At 35.8% G+C, this 17391-nt stretch overlaps 1 protein-coding gene across 19 annotated transcripts in view; it reads right to left on the bottom strand.

Moving 5' to 3' along the window:
* Positions 1-286: 286 nt before the first annotated feature.
* LOC126355485 (phosphatidate phosphatase LPIN2) overlaps positions 287-17391 on the bottom strand; it is a 284685-nt gene continuing 267580 nt past the window's right edge. For 18 of the 19 annotated variants that reach the window (XM_050005848.1, XM_050005856.1, XM_050005811.1 and 15 more), the window contains 9 exons: positions 14652-14893; positions 11816-11965; positions 10080-10236; positions 9851-9999; positions 9610-9737; positions 8764-8875; positions 7954-8068; positions 4846-4949; positions 287-1937 (listed from right to left, as the gene is read on the bottom strand). In XM_050005848.1, the coding sequence (XP_049861805.1) occupies positions 1745-1937; positions 4846-4949; positions 7954-8068; positions 8764-8875; positions 9610-9737; positions 9851-9999; positions 10080-10236; positions 11816-11965; positions 14652-14893 (1350 nt within the window). In that variant the 3' untranslated portion in view covers positions 287-1744. Of the gene's footprint in view, positions 1938-4387; positions 4577-4845; positions 4950-7953; positions 8069-8763; positions 8876-9609; positions 9738-9850; positions 10000-10079; positions 10237-11815; positions 11966-14651; positions 14894-17391 lie in introns of all 19 variants that reach the window. The other variant, XR_007565507.1, reaches the window with a different exon arrangement.

The raw sequence follows: 17391 nt of genomic DNA, 5'->3' as shown, positions 1-17391 counted from the left end.
GTGACTGATCACTACCAATGGTCAGTACAATATTACATTGTCATCTGAGGCCTTCTGGGTGCTCCACTTGTTCATCAGGCAGTGCTTGTAATAATGAAGAAATGTAGATATATCTCTCAAGATAATCTTGATGAATATGTCAGAATTAGTTGTAATTGGTTATTAGATACTTGACAGAAGCAGCCTTCAGCAGCCAGTTAATGTCTAATTTGGCTTGATACACATCCCTGAAGGCTCCCCATCCATGAGAGGATTCATGCAATAATTTGTGAATGAATAGAGAAAGTTTACAGTATGTAATTTATTTCTTCACTTGACTGAGTCATTCATCTTGTTTGTATGACACTGGCAAAATAACATTGAGTACTGAAATATAATTGAAAATTGTTTTATATCATCACAAGTCTTTTATTGAAACATTATTTGGTGTATTGTGCTCTGGACTTAACAAAATGTCATGGCATTTGAAACAAGGAAAAAAAAAAAAAAAACAAAAAAACAAATTACATTCACTAAAGCTGAACTAATAGATGCTGTCAGAAAAGACACAAGTATTTTAATTCAGTACACAAGGAGTGTTACATAAATGGTACAAATAGCACAAACCTTCATACAACGAAGGAAAACACAATAAAACAAATACAAAATATTGTACTATATGGTGTGTTGACTAAATTTAAATTACTTGCGCTAACAAAAGAGGTCTGGTGAAGCGCTAGTTTGTACATTACTCAGTCTTTGTATTAGTGCTCAAGAAGTGTAAATAAATACACTGTCAATGAACAGTCATACGAACAGTGCAACATATATAAACTTTCTATTTCTACATTTAAACGAAGTTACAAACTCATTTTTTATGCAACAGATACTTGACACCAGACCTATATAATCTGGAATGGAGTTAATAGAGATCAAACATGTTTCAGAAAAAAATCAAAATTTATGACCTAAAAAAATATTGATAAGGTACTATGTACAAAAATTACTATAAGGTCAATAGGAATCATTCTGAACTTAATCATATATCACAAAATTCTCCTCGAGAATGGGGAAAAACAGAAGCATGACTCACAACTTATAGCTACCTAACCTTTCTACAAAAACATCAGTAGAAAACCATATCAGTTTGGGTCAAATTATTTAAACTGATATAATGTGCTGTAGCCTCTAATAACATTGGATGTTACACTTAGGAGCAAGCTCAATTGGAAAAAAAACTTAATTCATCATTAAATACAACAAACAGTCTAAGGCATTTCATGGAACCTTGTGTTTCACTTTTTTTTCTTTTTTTTGTCACAATATGGGCACAAAGAAAATAAATAACTAATGGCTTTTTAGTAAATTTGCAAACAGGAACTCCTATTGTTCTGGAGAATCAATCACAATGTATATTTTAGCACCTAAAATCAAGTACAAAGGACAGAATATTACAATCCAGTTTAGTTTTGCACCTAACAGTGCCGAAATACTGTCAAAAAATTGTTGGCACTTAAAAATTACTCAATGCAAGCTGCTTTCTCTGGTCAACCACATTTCTACACACACACACACACACACACACACACACACACACACACACACACACCAAAGCCTGGTATTTAATTCATAAAATGGCTCATCTGCTAGCTACAAACACATTTACAACTCTTTTAAAGCAATTTTTTTTAATTCACGACTTGTGTAACAAGTGAACAATGTGGCAGAGAATCTAAACGAGGGTATTTATATGAATAAATAATAACTAAGCTGTGCCAGCTGCTTTCTTGTGTCCTGCCTCATTAGCTGATATTGCAGAATGGCCTGACACAAGTGATGGATCCAGTTCTATCTCAGCAATTGGATCTCGCCAATAGACAAAATTGGAGAAATCTTCAGCTGTATCTTCTGGAGGAGGTGGAAACATCTGATCCACAATGTAGCTCATGTTAGAATACCTGGAAAATAAAATTTCATTTGAAGATAACATTGAGGAGCCACTGAAAATGGCAGAGAAACACTCAAGTAACAAATAGCTCAAAAGTTTTATTTTGGATACCACGATCAATGTGTAACTCTGAAAAATGTTTTCCTGCAGTAGCATGCCAAATGTTCTCCCCCTTGCACGCGTGTGTTTTGTACGAGGATTAGACAAAAATTATTTTGAGTATTCAAATGATTTGATTTAAGATATTACATCATTATTCACAGCTGATAGTACAGCAAATCATAACCTAAATTTTACAAGTGTGACAGGATCTTCAAACTCATAGGAAGTCATGACAACAGTTGCAGAGTGAACTTGATGATGCAAATATCAGTATTGTTGTAACAATTACCACAATCTTGTTCCCACTGCAAAATTCCAAAACTAGACCAAATGAACCCAACACTCAGAACAAATGTGTGTACTGTAAGTAATCATTGCAGATCAAAATGAGTCATAAATGCTTTTAATTTCAGGTCTTTGATATTTTCAATACATAATTTAGCAGCTGAGCTAATAACTTTAAGCACAGTTTTTTTTTTTTACAAAAATTTCTAACAGATTCAGGTTTGATTCCGGGTTTTGGCTTACAACTAACTTCCAAATATTCAAATATAGTTTTCTAATCATGTACATTGGCAATTTAAAACTATACAAAAATAAATCCAAAGGAGAATGAGCCTCCGCTGCAATCTCCAAACATACCTGTTAATATGCCTTCCACATACTTCTGTATCTTTTCATCACTTTCACCATAATTTCCCTCCCTCCCTTTCTAGTAGAATAGGGTTATATCTTATTGACAACTCAGTCATTTCACATCAAACATAATCTTTAACTGGATAAGGATAGCGTGAAGTCAGCAGTGTCTTATCCTTTGCCTACAGAATTACTTAGATGCAGTATTGAAGGAGGTAGGGAATAGCACACCACTCTTCCAGTTGTCAACTTTCTGAATCCTGGAGCAGTTATTTATACAATTAGCTCCTCAAATGTCCTAATGAGGTTGAAAGCACCCATTTCATTCTCCCACCAAGGAAAAATACCTGGCAGTACCAATAATCAAAACCAGGCTTTCCACATAGCAAACCATGGGAAATGAACATCTGAAGGACTGGGTGAGGATCTTTATCTTTTTCCTTTCAAATGATGATCTAGTGTATTAAAGAAAATCTTCAGCCAGTGCTCTGCACTGTGGTCACATTTACCTTGAAGCAATTAACCCTGGATGTTTTTTCACTCTATAAACCATTTAAAGTTATGAAGTTACTGACACAATCATGTGTGAAATCCAAGTCACTGGTATCTACAATTATGAGAAAGAATTAATAAAGGATAAAGAAATTTTCAACATAAGACCACACATCTATATTGTTTCACAAAAACATCATACTGTGGCTGACTGCAGTGCAAACTGATACTACCGCTGCACAAATTCAAAATCCTTTCCAATGCTATTAACCCCCACAAAGTTCTGTTAATGTTAAGGGCACTGTTCACAAAATTTAGTAACTGTTCAATGAATGTAAGAGACAAATAAAAGTCATGGTGCAGATTTAGTGCAATGAGGAAATTACTGAAGATGCACGAATTTATCAGGTCAAATGTATGTCCATTGTTCATGTACCACTAATTTAACAATGTGTGTACGTGGATGACATTAACTTTTGCTCTCAAAATCTATTTGTTAGAAATTCCTTGAATTCTTTGTATTTCACAGACAAAGACTGATTACACTACTATAAATTAAGGAACAATAAGCACTCTTTCACAAATTTAAACAATAATATTTAAATGCTTCCAGCATGCTCATGAAAATGTTTGTTATGTTTTAAGCTGAAATGGCTGTCTTGTGAAGCCAAAGCTTTCACTAAGTTACTGAGTAATGAACACCAATGAAAACAAAAAGCATCAGCAAAAGAACAGACTTTAAATGATGACAATGTAAGTGTTGTTTTTCCCAGTTAGCAAAAGAATAGAACATACATGCTGAGACACATAACCATTAGTTGCAAGTTCTCATGGTTGCTAATCCAAGACAAAGCTCTGCTAGAATAAAGTGCAGGTTATGTCATAGAATCAACAGTAGAGGAGTTAACAAATTGACTGTCACTTTGTTCATTATTTCTCCTGTTAAGGTGTTGAGAGTGAGGTCAATCACTGCTCCAGCTAGAAATCAAAAGTTGAACAAGTTTAACTAAATCTTAAGCATGTTGGTGTGACCAGCATTGAAGAAATGTGAAAATTATGAGAATATCCCAGAGAATGAAACATTTCAAATGTTGGGAAATTTAGCACATTGGAGTCAAATGCCTTCCAGTTATAGAACCACAATGACGTAAGGAAGTAACTGGACATGCAGGCACAAGAAACTAGCAGAAGTCTCAAACGCACAACATGCGCATCAGTCACAGCCCTTACCAGATGGCAGCTGGTGATACAGCTACACAACCTAACATTTCTTGGTCCAGAAGACTGATGGCCATCGGTAAAAATGGTTGAGTAAAACAATATATCTCATTGTAATTAGCTGTGGTGCAGTTTAAGTTGCTTTAACATACTACAAGTGGTGGGAACAAGTCATTCACAATGCAACTTTGTCCTGAGTAACTGAAAAAGCAAATAAAAATTGTGTAACAGCATGCACAAAAATTTCATTGATACTATAAATGGAACACCAGCCATAAACTAAATACTAAAAGACCTTAAATTTCTATCTGAATTAAGATCATTATTTTACTTTTGATAATTCAAAATCTAAAGAATCAATAACTTTCTACAAAGTAAAATTGTTAATGACCTTAAGCTATCTACAAAAGATAAACAGGCAGAGAGAGAAGAAGTGCCAAAATATTAAATAATTTTCTAAAACTACTTACGAAGATTGGAATGTCTGCGTCAATTCATGTTTCAGTTCCCCCCTGTGATTAATGGTGAATATTCTGAAAATTGGAATGCCCACAGCACGATACGCCCATACATCCTGAAAGCAGAAACGAACACAAATGAGATACAGTATTTCAGTCTCAGCACTTTATGTATGAGCTCAAGTTTTTGCGCCCATTGTCAGGTACAATAAATTATCCAGGTATGTTACAGTGTTACACCCTAATATGAAATAATGTTACCAAGTGGCTAAACCTGGGTTCTATTACTGTACAAGTTTATAAATACAAAAGAATAGTAGGAAAATTATTAAGATGTGTTGAAACACTATTTTCTTAAACAAATAAAATTTTTTTCGAACAAAATAATATAACATGTAATATGCGTATTCAGTTTATTCATTAGAATTCAGGTCCCATAAACACAGAACACTATTCCACCACAATTTCTGCGGGTTGCATAAAAAGGAGTCATTATATTGCAGTGTATTCAGTTAAAATAGACAAAGCTAATATGTAAAATAAATACAATGTTGTCTTAGTAGTAACTTTGAAATGGCATGATACCTATTAGCCAAGTAGTTACTTTTATATTATAAAGTAGGTGCCAAGGAGCTATTTAGTCTTGTGACAAATGCACGGCTTGATCTATCAGCATCAAAACGAAAATCTTACGATTAGAACCTCATAAGAATAGTGGCGGACCATTCTTACACCTTCCCAACAACAAACACAACAGTTCTGCTCAGCGTGCTACTCAATTTCATGTAATTGACTACTTTAACAACTAAGGAACACTTTTTTAATATTATGTTCACATCATTTAGTTTCTGTTCAAAACAAAGAGGAGAGAATTAATTACTATCAATAGTTTAATTTATTACAGTGCTTTTCATTCTTAAGTGAAATCTAGTTACTAATGAAACCATTGTTTGCAACAAATACAGAAACAATAACTGAATGGGCAAGGTCGCTCAAGACCTTCAGTAACGACAAAGTGTAAATTCTAAAGAAGCTTCAAGAGACAGATTATCTTTCCTCATTTTTGTTTATTGTTTCCATCCTGGCATTTTGTTTGTTACAATAAAGTGACAGTTTGACATCAGCTCCTTACTGAGAGTAGAAATGAAAATAAGATTTTCTTTCCAGAAAGTAACCAGCTATTCCACCACAAAAGTGATGAATTACAGGAGACTTCAGTTTCAATAAGCAATCATGAAGTACTGTTCAAGTGTGTGGGTTAAAGTTTAGGAAGTCTAACATATATTCATATAGCTTACACAAAAACCTTATGATTCATAGAGTCCAGGAAAACTTTTACAAAGGAAAACTTCAGGCATCAGAAGATCTCCTTCACCAACTGATGTCAACACTCGTTAAGTGACCGGCAGGGGAACATTACATACCACAGTGGTTTAACCAAAATGAAAAATCCTTAGTCTTTTCGAGGTGGCATCCAAGGCCTACATATGCAACGGTACAGTCAGTGAGCGAGTGAGACTCAGGTGGTCTCAAAAGCACTGAAAAGTACTCTCCAGGTCAAAATGTCCTATTCAGAAATGTGTAAGCAAAAATCATACAGCAACTACAAGTAGAAGAACAAAAGTATGACATGAAATGTTTGCATCTTTACAGAAAATTACAAGGTGCATTTTTGAGTACCTTTTGAAACAAAAATAAAACTAGTAGACTTTTCTCAGCATTTTATTTTTATATGAAAGTCTGCACTTTACAATCTACTTTTTGACATAATTTCCACCAATATTAAGGCAGCACTTATCGTACTGTGCAACCAGCTTTTGAATATCATTCTCGTTGCAATCTATCGCCTGATCAGATAACTACTGCAACACAGTCATTTTGACATCTTTGTCGTCACCAAGGCACTGACCACCCAGATGCTGCTTCTAATGCAGGAACACATGGTAGTCACTATGCGCTAAATCAGGGACGTACAGAGGGTGATAAAGTTGTTACCAGCCAAATGATCTGATCAGCTGAAGTTTGACTGGCTGTGTATGTGTCATGAATCAAAACAATTCCCTTACTCAGCATGCCACACTTTTTGCTTTGAACTACATGGCACAATTTTTGAGGTCTCACGATAACTCGTGGAATTTATGGCGTCGCCACGATGGGGAAATATCCAGAACCAACGCCGCCTTCCTTTTCCAAAAACATTACATAAGATTTTGTGGGCTGAAATTTTAATTGTTTGCTTGAATTTTTCTTGGGTTGAATTGATGCTGCCATTCCCTGGACTGCAGCTTTCATTCATGTGTAACGTAAGCCATCCATATTTTGTTGCCCATCACAATTTCACTTAAAAACTCATTGTACTTTTCTGGGAAAGTCAATGAATTGGCTACATGTTTGCTTTTGTGCACCTCAGTCAGCATTTTCAGTACCCAGTGAGAGTATAACTTTCAATCATTTGAACCCTTCTATAACGAATGTATAAAGCACACTTCTTGACGCTTGAGGAAATTTCACATGACATCAAAACTGTAAAGTGTCTGTTCTCTCCCCCTTTTTTTTACCAATCTTCTGCACTGAATCATCAGTCTTGATTGAAGGTCACATCCCTTCCTTCCTTATCACGTACGTTCAAATGGCCATCTTCAAGAGGTGTCAACTGTTTGTGGACCATTGCATCATTCATTTTCTTCATATACTTCACTTATCTGATAACGAATTTCAGCCACTTACATGCCTTTAGTACTAAGAAAGGGAATCACAGCACGTATTTCACCATCAGCATGAATCTCCGCCTGTATTGTGCTGTCAGCAGTGTTCTCCATCAAATACTCACAAACAAAAGTGAACATGCCGAGAGACTCCATAATGGTGTGTGGGGCTGGCGGCCGAACTCCTTCGAATGGGGCCTCCCCGCCAACAACGCCATACGATAAAATGTTGACCCACATGAATGGATTGAAGAATACAACTTTCTCAAAGAGAAAAAAAAAGTGGACACTGAAGGGCACATATTCGCCAGAAACAAATATCACTGTATTTAATTGCGAACTCTTAACCAATTCTCTCTTCATATTCGATTATTATTACTGATACCAAAACGCCTCTGATGAGCAACACACTTACATTAATTCTATTGCCATATCCAGCATAGAATGGCTTGCTGTTTTCTGGAAATAAAGCTTGAATATCACGAAGGCATGAGATCTTGAATTCCTCAGGCTTCTTTTCTATTACCTCTCTGAAAAAATACAAACATACAATTAATTGGAGGTGAAAGATTTATTAATCAATAACTGATTACGTCTACAACAAATTACCATGTGATGTCACTGGTAAACAAAAAGATTTGAAATAACTGTAGCACTTTCTTTTTCAACAGATACACAATCCTAAGAGGAAAATGACTGCATTTAAGTAACTACTTATCCTATGTTTTGCTGATGCATATGAAAGGACCAGGCAAGAAATGCCTTCAGCTGTTAACATTGTAATAGCAGCTTCCAAATTTAAACTCTACTCCGAAGTGTGATGATGATCATCATCACCGCATTGTCTTTCTCAGTGAGTTGAACATAAAGCTCAGTTTCCTAGCTAAGTGAGCTTATTGCAACATCATATCATTTTAGGGAACTTACTCAGCTGGAAACCCATGAGCTTCATGTTGTATCAGAAACAAGTTTTCTTCCTTTTGAGTAGCAATCATAAGTAGGAAATGAATTACTGAAAAAGTAAATTTCTATACCACACCGCACCAGTAAAAGAGATACACTACACATATGAGGAGAATGTACATAGGAGCAAAAGTGACAAAATTTCAGTGCTTCTTGTGCTTTATTAATAGTTTTCTCTTCTTGTGTGTACAACCTCTCCATCAATGTGAGTTTATGAATCATGAGTGGGTGTATAATAAGCTAGAGTTTTGTTTACAAATACCTGTGGAATGCACTGATCAAACTGGTGGGGTTGAGCAACAGTGGGCCCTCAGGCAGCGAGAGATTCCCTTGTTTTATAGACTTAAGATATTCTCTTGTTACACGTGCCTGACCTGTAAACAAACGAAATCATTTTTCAGGAAATTAATCAAATAAATAGCTAAGTGGCTTTCTAACTAACGAACAAAAAGTGTATCCCACAATGCTACAATTACACATCAGAACAAACACTAACTGACATATCAACAAATAAAACAGAGGAATATTTTCATGTTAGTCTACACACTGCAATAACAGAATTAAACTGAAATATTTAATGATATCTCTTAATACTATATAGCAAAGGGTAGTTTAGTGACAGAAACTTAAATATTTTAAAAAATTCAAAAATAACTGTCATTCTAATGTGTGTGTGGGGGGGGGGGGGGGGGGGGGAAGCACCATGCCGCTACGTGTGTGTGTGTGTGTGTGTGTGTGTGTGTGTGTGTGTGTGTGTGTGTGTGTGTGTGTGTGTGTGTGTGCGCGCGCGCGCACCATGCCGCTATTCTTGTACAGAACTGAGAAGTCTAGGGTCAACATAAAAAAATCATCTGTAGATGAATGAAAAATTGCCTGACTCTTGCAAGAAATGTTTATCAAAAGTGTTCCCAGTGTTACTTCACAAATTTTGTTTCTAAAATATCTAAGTGTATATATTAGTTAGCCAAGGTAAAAAAAAATAATTAAGCATCAATCTATGGTATAATGACAATGAGAAATACCGCTAATGCTATCATATAATGTAGTCACTAACACTACTGACATAAATTGAAAATCACACAACAGAGAAAAGAAGAAACATGCTTACCAATGGCCCGTGCTGAGAGATATAACAGTTTATAGCCATTATTTTTTATTTTTGTGAAAAGTTGAGCTACTCCACTCTGTGCCCAGTCCTTCCCAACAATGGGTAAGATATGCCCAAGAACATCAGACCTAAGTAAAATGATGCACTGTAAGTATGGATCTGTACCATGCATCATCAAATGTACATTTACACACGAGATGATAAGAACAAGATGCTGGTCAGTTATGTCAAAGCAACTTACTTGGTAATTGTCCCATCAATGTCAGAGATAACAATCTTATCATCATAACGCCAACGGTATATGTGGCATTTGCACCTAGTTGTTCCTTGGTATGCTGTGGTAACACTGAAGACAACCTCATTAGCACCTTCCTGGAGATTTAGCTTAGCCTGAAAAGTAACAAACATAAATTCCATTCTGCACGTCTACAAATAATTATTAATTACACTGCAATGTAACGCATTCTTACAATCTGATCAGAAGAAAGACGCAAAGTTTTCCTGTACTTTTCTGGATGATCATAATAGGATCTCTTCTCAAGAGGTTTCTTCACGATTTGCTGTTTTGTTTGGCCACCATCTGACTCATCTGAAGAGTTCGAACCACTGTACCCTTCCTCTTTTGATCTGAAAAATAAGTCATTGTATCAATAAGTCACAATATATCAATTAATTACGTAGTTTGGTTCTAATGAATAAGATTTGCACTGAGACCTAACATTCACCATTAATTAATTCCCTAGAAACAGTAGAATTCCAGGGCATACAGAGATGCTACAATAAAGTATGTGGATAGGCAACTAGTGGAAAGCCAGTTGCTCTCAGCATTTTATTCTTGGACTGGAATCCTGAGTCCTGAAACCACTCCTGTAAAAAATTCAATCTGTGGCAAAAATGCCCTGGGAGGAACCGTGTAAGTGACCGAACAAGAAAAATATGAAGAGAAGTTGGTGTAAAACATTACATTCCTTTGCAATTTCTGCACAATGTTCAGAAATCACACCGATTAATAGAATACAACTGATTCATGGGGGTACATAAGAGGAGTGGTGATCTTTGGTATGCAAGGTGCTCAACTGTGTCATCAACGCACTAAACTCTGTGGTCATCAGCATCCGTACAAAGTCGCAATCTATACACAGTCCAATCAAGCCACTTTCACAAATGATGATGACATGATGAGAACAACAAAACACCCAATCCACAGCCAGAGAAAATCCCCAACCTGGCCAGGAATTGAACCTGGGACCCCAATATCCAGAGACAGCAATGCTAGCCGATAGACCACCAGCTGCCGACGAATAAGAGGGTCCTCTACTAAAAGTGCATTTGACTAGAGGCTGCTATGTCAGGTTTAGAGGCAGACATGTAAATAGATACTCTGAAATACATGCACATGGCGTGGCTCCACAGACGCAAACTTGTAGGTTCGGCCAGAGGACAAGTAAAATTGCAAGAAATGCTGTGGAACTTCTAAATTTAACGAGTTCTTTCAAAACGCCTGTAACAAGGTAGACTGCAACTTCCTAGACTTGCACTGTAAGAGTGATGACAATAAGATACATCTAAATGGCTTAGAAGTGTTGTACACTTCAGAACCTGCTAGACTAGTAGCTGACTGACTGGGGTACAAAGAAGGCTTTTTGTACATACACTTTAGGTGACACATTGTCCAGTCAACATAATAACTGTAAGAGATCCCAAATTATTAGTGGACGATCTAAAGAAATTCCTGTCCCTTGCTTCAGCATTTATCTAGAAGCAGTGTGAAAGTTAAGGGAAAATTATGTCTGGATAAGGAAAATATTGGAATCTTCCATCGCTAACTGGTAAAAATTATACATACTGAGGCTCCCAGGGCCATGCTTCCAACTGAAAGGTACCATATCCTTTAAAATAGAACCAAAATACTTATGCAGCAGTAAAACTAATGAAAAACAGGGCTGCTAAGTGTTAGATTGTAAGAATCAATGGCACAGTGAAAATTGACAGTAAAAACAAACAGACTTGCTACAAAAAAGTTACACAGTACTAACATTACATTGACAGCATTAAACTGTTCACACTTCAATAACCCACATAAAATCACAATAGTGAATTAAGACACTGATTTAATGCAATTTGCTATAAAATTAAATATGGAACCCTCCCATTACCTACCGTATAGCTTCCATTCTTACAAATCCCAAGTCTGATAGTAACTTACTCTTTCTGAGCAGCTGTCATTGTTTCCAACTCCTGGAAGGTTGCTTCTTGCGAACATTCTATTTCATCAGTTTTAATATCTTTTGTCTCTGATTTTGGTAGCTCTTGCTTTTCCGTTTCTTTTGCCATATCCTCCTCTTCACTCAAGCTCCTGAAACACAATGTATAATATTTTAGGTTTTTGTATCGGGTCACAAATTACTGTATACGGTGCTTTACAAAAATGTAAACACCCCCCCCCCCCTCTCTCTCTGTGTGTGTGTGTGTGTGTGTGTGTGTGTGTGTGTGTGTGTGTGTGTGTGTGTGTGTGTGTGTGTGTGTGTGTGCGCGCGTGTGCGTGTGTGTGTGTGTGCGCGCGTGTGCGTGTGCGCGCTTGGTCATTTGATTAGCATTTAAAGCACCTTTTCACCTCAATAGCTTGTGAAATTTTCACTGTAGCAACTGAGGTAATTAGCCTACTGATACATACACTGTATTTATCCATGTATAAGAACCCTGAATGTAAGTTAAACCCCTTTTTTAAGAGGCTCCTTGAGAAATTCTGACTAATCATAATTACAAACTTTTATTGATGTAAGGGATTTGTCTAAAGAGTTAACATTACATCTATTCTACATTTATGCCATTTATTGATTATCTACAATTTGATAATATAAGGAGAAATAAAATAAAACAAATTGTTTACATTACTTTTTATCTTCACTGCAGTTTTGTTACTTTGCCTGTCATCTGTGGAATGACTATATTTTTATCATCCTAACACAATAGCTGTGAAACTTTTACCTCTGTTGTCACAAATATTTGGTTGTTTCTTCTAAATATATTTCAATTTCTGAGGTTGTGGTTACTGTGGGACATAAGAAAAGCGTTTTTTTTTTCCTGAATACACAGTGGATTACAATTCTGTGCTGATGTGAGAATGTTAACAATGCCTCTTGCTTCCAAAACCTATCTTCCGTCCACTGCTCTTTTACTGGCTGTGTGGAACCAGCAGCTGACACTCCCAATCCTTCCCATCATACTTCACAGTTAGTGTCCACAAGATTACTGCACAAAACACTTAAGCATGCCACTGGCCCCCATCTACACTTTTCTCATCTCCTGCATAAATTTATAGAACTGTTGAGTATCTGTTCAATTTTAAAGTCAGTTCGATTCCAAGTGCAAATGGATTCAGGCAAACTGCAATTTAAACATGGTAGATGTTCACAAAAAGCCAAAGTAAGCGGTATACATTCCCAAGATTGGCTGCATGATGAAATTTCTGCCTGCTCAGCTCAGCCAAGATGAGTCATCTTCCCCCTCCAACTTCCCATAGTGCTTTAATTCAGCAAGAGTGAAACATGTATGGCTGTATCTTTTAGGCTGCAGGTCATATGTGACAACAGCAACTAGTACTTAGTAAGAGATCACCATCATTATTCAGTTCAATTCTCAAACTTTGATCGGCCCACAATCTAGTGACATCTGCTTATACTGTCTCCACAACAGGTCTTCAGTTGTAATTTATTCTCACAACAATTATTAGTCAGTTTAATATGATTTATTTCATTTGTTGCATATTTTTCTAAATTATTTTTTCTTGTTGTTTCATCTGAATGTCATCATCATGTTCCAAAGCTGATTAAAATCTCTTAACAATTTCCTCCAGTATTGTAATATGTGTAAAGTGACCAAATTTCTCATTTGCAACCCACTTGATAAACCATTAGTTTCTCATAACCAAATATAATATTGGCTTGGGTTCAGAATTTTTTTGAAGGACAAGATTTTCACCATTGAACTTTATCTTTACTTAAAAAGCAGCCCAAATATACATATATGGTATCCGTACATGTAAGAGAACTTTTACAAAAGTTTGTAAGTTGATAGAATTTAAGGTTATTTCCTCCTGTGTTTCTCAAAACTGTCAATTTTTAATCAGAGCATTACACTGTTGTGGCTAGTTCATAGTTTCACACAGATCCCTTGCATTGGTGCTACAAGTCAAACGTCACTCGATTGTTCGAGCATCGTTGCTACTGTATCGAGCTTCGGCATAGCAAGAATTCTTGAGCCTATTCAAACACAAGTGTTGTTTGACATGTCCTTCCTTCAAGGATTGTTCAAAACAAAATCAGTATGAAATCTCAATAGCCAAAGTTTCATCTGTAATTGTACGATGAGCCATATATTAGTCTATTTAGCAATAAAAACACTGACCTCATAAGCAATAGTTTAATTTGTGAATGTCTGATAACACTGTATTTTTCGAGTAGTGAATTTCAAAAAAACCACCACGTCTTATAATTGCATAAATATGGTATTTATATTATTGAGTTTCTGAATTTGAAAATTTATTTCTTGAAACTATTAATGCAGTTGTGCAAATGCTTTCATCTAATTATTATTATTATCATTATCAATGCCAAAGAACTGTAAGAAACTTATCATTCAAGGATTTATTGTGCACTGTTGATTTTTCATAGTCAATGTCATAAAAACACAACACAGCAGCAAGGACATTTTGTATTACACTGACTCCAAGACAAGCTTTAGATTCACAATTTAAGGAACATGCAAGATAAAGTGGAGGAATAGGCTCAACAATTACCACAAGGCTTGGAACCAACAACAGTTAACCACATGATCATTCTTAAGGTTTCTTGCTATGGTATCTACTGCAATTGTACAATTTTTTAAGTAGTAGAAAGTGAAGTAATGTTCCGACAGTTCTCACAGTTATCCACTGAGAAGAACTAAGTCACAAACATACAACACACAGTAGCGAAGTTTTAATGAGCTGTAAATAATAAGCCCACAATGACAAAACATCACCTTTAAGAAATAATTCTTACTTCTGTTTCAGTCTGGAGGTATCTTTCAGTTCTGGCATTTCTCCACTGGTAACTGAAGCATCCTCCTTCACATCAGACAACCTCTCTGCTTCAGGAGATGATAACTCCTGTTCTTGGGAAGGAGCTTCATCACGTTTCTGTGACTGGCTTGCACGTCTCCAATAAAACCACGAAGAGTATGTTGACTGCTTTGAATCTTTCTTACTTGTCATGTACTCGGCACACAGTGTATCAATTACTTCCTATGGGGAAGAAAGAAAACAGGTCAAACAATTTAGTAACCATATTTATTTCTGGAAACTGAGTGATACAGAGAACAGGGCAGACTACCTTCTACTGCCTAAATTACCAACTGAAGATTCAAGTACACTTTCAGCTACCCAGTGAAACTGAAATATGATCTACTCTCCTGATATGCAGACATCATCTGCCCATAGCACATGTACGTGTAAAGTTATTTAATCATTTTAGTACAGAAACTGTAGACTGTTACTAATATTTATGGTACCACAACATGTCTGAACTGCCATAACAAAAACCAATTGCAGTTCTCCTGGTTTCGACAGGAACAATACAAGGTTATGACAAGAAAGACGAAGTATTTGGAATCATCAAACAAGAATAAATAGAAAAATTAAAAATTTAATACTATATAGCACTTCAAGTACACGTAAGTTATGAACAATTGTTTTTATTGGCAATAAATTTGTAAGCCAGTTTCACCATTTAGTCAATAAATGAGATTGTACAAAGCTTACCTCAAAATGAAGTCTCTCTGTATTAATTGTATTTAAATGTAATTAAAAACACATATTTTTACTATAAAACTGGCTAGAGACCACAACAGAATATTTCATGTTCACTGCTAGCAAAATGTTCACTGCTAGCAAAATGTTCACTGCTAGCAAAATGTTTGTTACAAGATACTGACCAACATTCACAATGTTCATTTCCATAGTCAAATGAGTATGTGATCTTTAGAATAGTTATTATAAATTCGGTAAACCGCTATGTTAAAAGTCTGTGTCCTTAAATCCAGTACTGTAACTGCTCTATTTGCTGCATTTATAGAAAGATACATTTAACAATCGAACTTGTGCACAAATTGGGTACCTACAAAGCAACAAACTTTTCAGAGATCTGAACTTGTATAAATGTTGTAAACAATATATGCTACTACTTTTGAAAATTTTAAGCTTTTTATTGACTTGCTTAGTCATGTGGTACTTGGAATGGAAAGCTGCAACTTGTGTGATGACTGTGTTCACAATTTGATGAAACAGTCTACAGCACATTCCCAGCAGGTAGTCAGGTTGGCAAATGGCAGCTTAAAGACTTATTTCTTCTGACAATGTATTAAAATATGCAGAATATCCGAAGTAGCTTGACTTTCTTCAAACAATTTTGGGCAATAATGACAAATCACTTTCAAAATTAATGACTCTTTCTGAGCACATGAAATGATCTCAGTAAAGTGAAAAACTTAGGATGTGAAACCTGAGCTTCAATTTGGAGGACTGTTGTGATCACGTGTTACTGATAATAGGGCTCAAAAATACTCCTTTCTGGGTGTTCCATCCTTTTCAACCTTGGCTGCCCTTGGCCCCCAACATCATTCAGTTCACATTTCTGCATCTATATTCTGCAAACCACCATGTAGCGCATGGCAGAGGAAATGTCCTATTGTACTAGTTATTAGGGTTTCTTCCCATTTCATTCACATATGTAGTGCGGGACAAATGATTTAATGCTTCTAATCTTATTCTCACGATCCCCCTATGTGAGTGATGTGCAGGGTGTTGCAATATATTCCTACTGTAATCATTTAAAGTCAGTTTTTGAAACTTTGTTAACAGACTCCCTCACAATAGTTTACAGCTACCTTCAACAGTCTTCCACCTGAATTCCTTCACTATCTCTGTGTCCAGGTGTGTCTGTGCAGTTCCTTTACTATCTCTGTGACACTCTCCCATACTTCAAACAAACCTATGGCCATTCATGTTGCCCTCCTTTGTATATGTTCAATATCCCCTGTTAGTCCTATTTCAGGGTGAATACATGAACAAGGAAAAAAAATCCTGGACTTTCTGTTTGAAAAACAGTTTTTCCTGGGTGAAAATACACTTTTTCTGTAATAAGTAACTGCGTACTTTTCTGAAACTTATCAATCCTTTGAATTGTTAACATTTTACACACCAGCATAGATCTTCCTGCTACCACTTTAGAAAAAAAAGAAAGGAAAGAAAAGGGTCCTGAAAAGATCTCTGATGTACAGCAACATGTACACCCCATATTTTCAAAATTTTGGAATTATAAATTTGAATTCCTCCAAACACAGCATGTGAGTTTCCAAAGCATCAAAATCAAGATTGTGATGCTCTTTTGTAAGCCAATCATATCTCTGGTCACATGATCTCACCAGCCAATATTCAGAGTATAGAACATGAGGTGATGCCAGCCAGTAGCAACATCACTTAAGGGGCGTTAGAATGGAGAAAAAAAAAATTTCACGTTCTCGGATTTTATCTCATTATAAAATTTGCAATCTTCTGAATAAAATGATATATAAATCACTTATAAATTCACATGGGAAGTATTTTATTTTATTTTTTAAAATATAATCTACACCGGTTGAAAAGGTTAAAATTTTTATTCCAAAATCTAATAAAATTAGTAATATTTTGTATAGAAGGTTGTAGATTTCTGTCTTTTAAAGGTTAAATTATGCATTTGTATTGGA

The sequence above is a fragment of the Schistocerca gregaria genome, chromosome 1 (genome assembly GCF_023897955.1).
Source record: "Schistocerca gregaria isolate iqSchGreg1 chromosome 1, iqSchGreg1.2, whole genome shotgun sequence".
Lineage (NCBI taxonomy): Eukaryota > Metazoa > Arthropoda > Insecta > Orthoptera > Acrididae > Schistocerca > Schistocerca gregaria.
The sequence above is the reverse complement of the archived record's forward strand: the minus strand, read 5'-3'. Positions and strand labels throughout refer to the sequence as shown.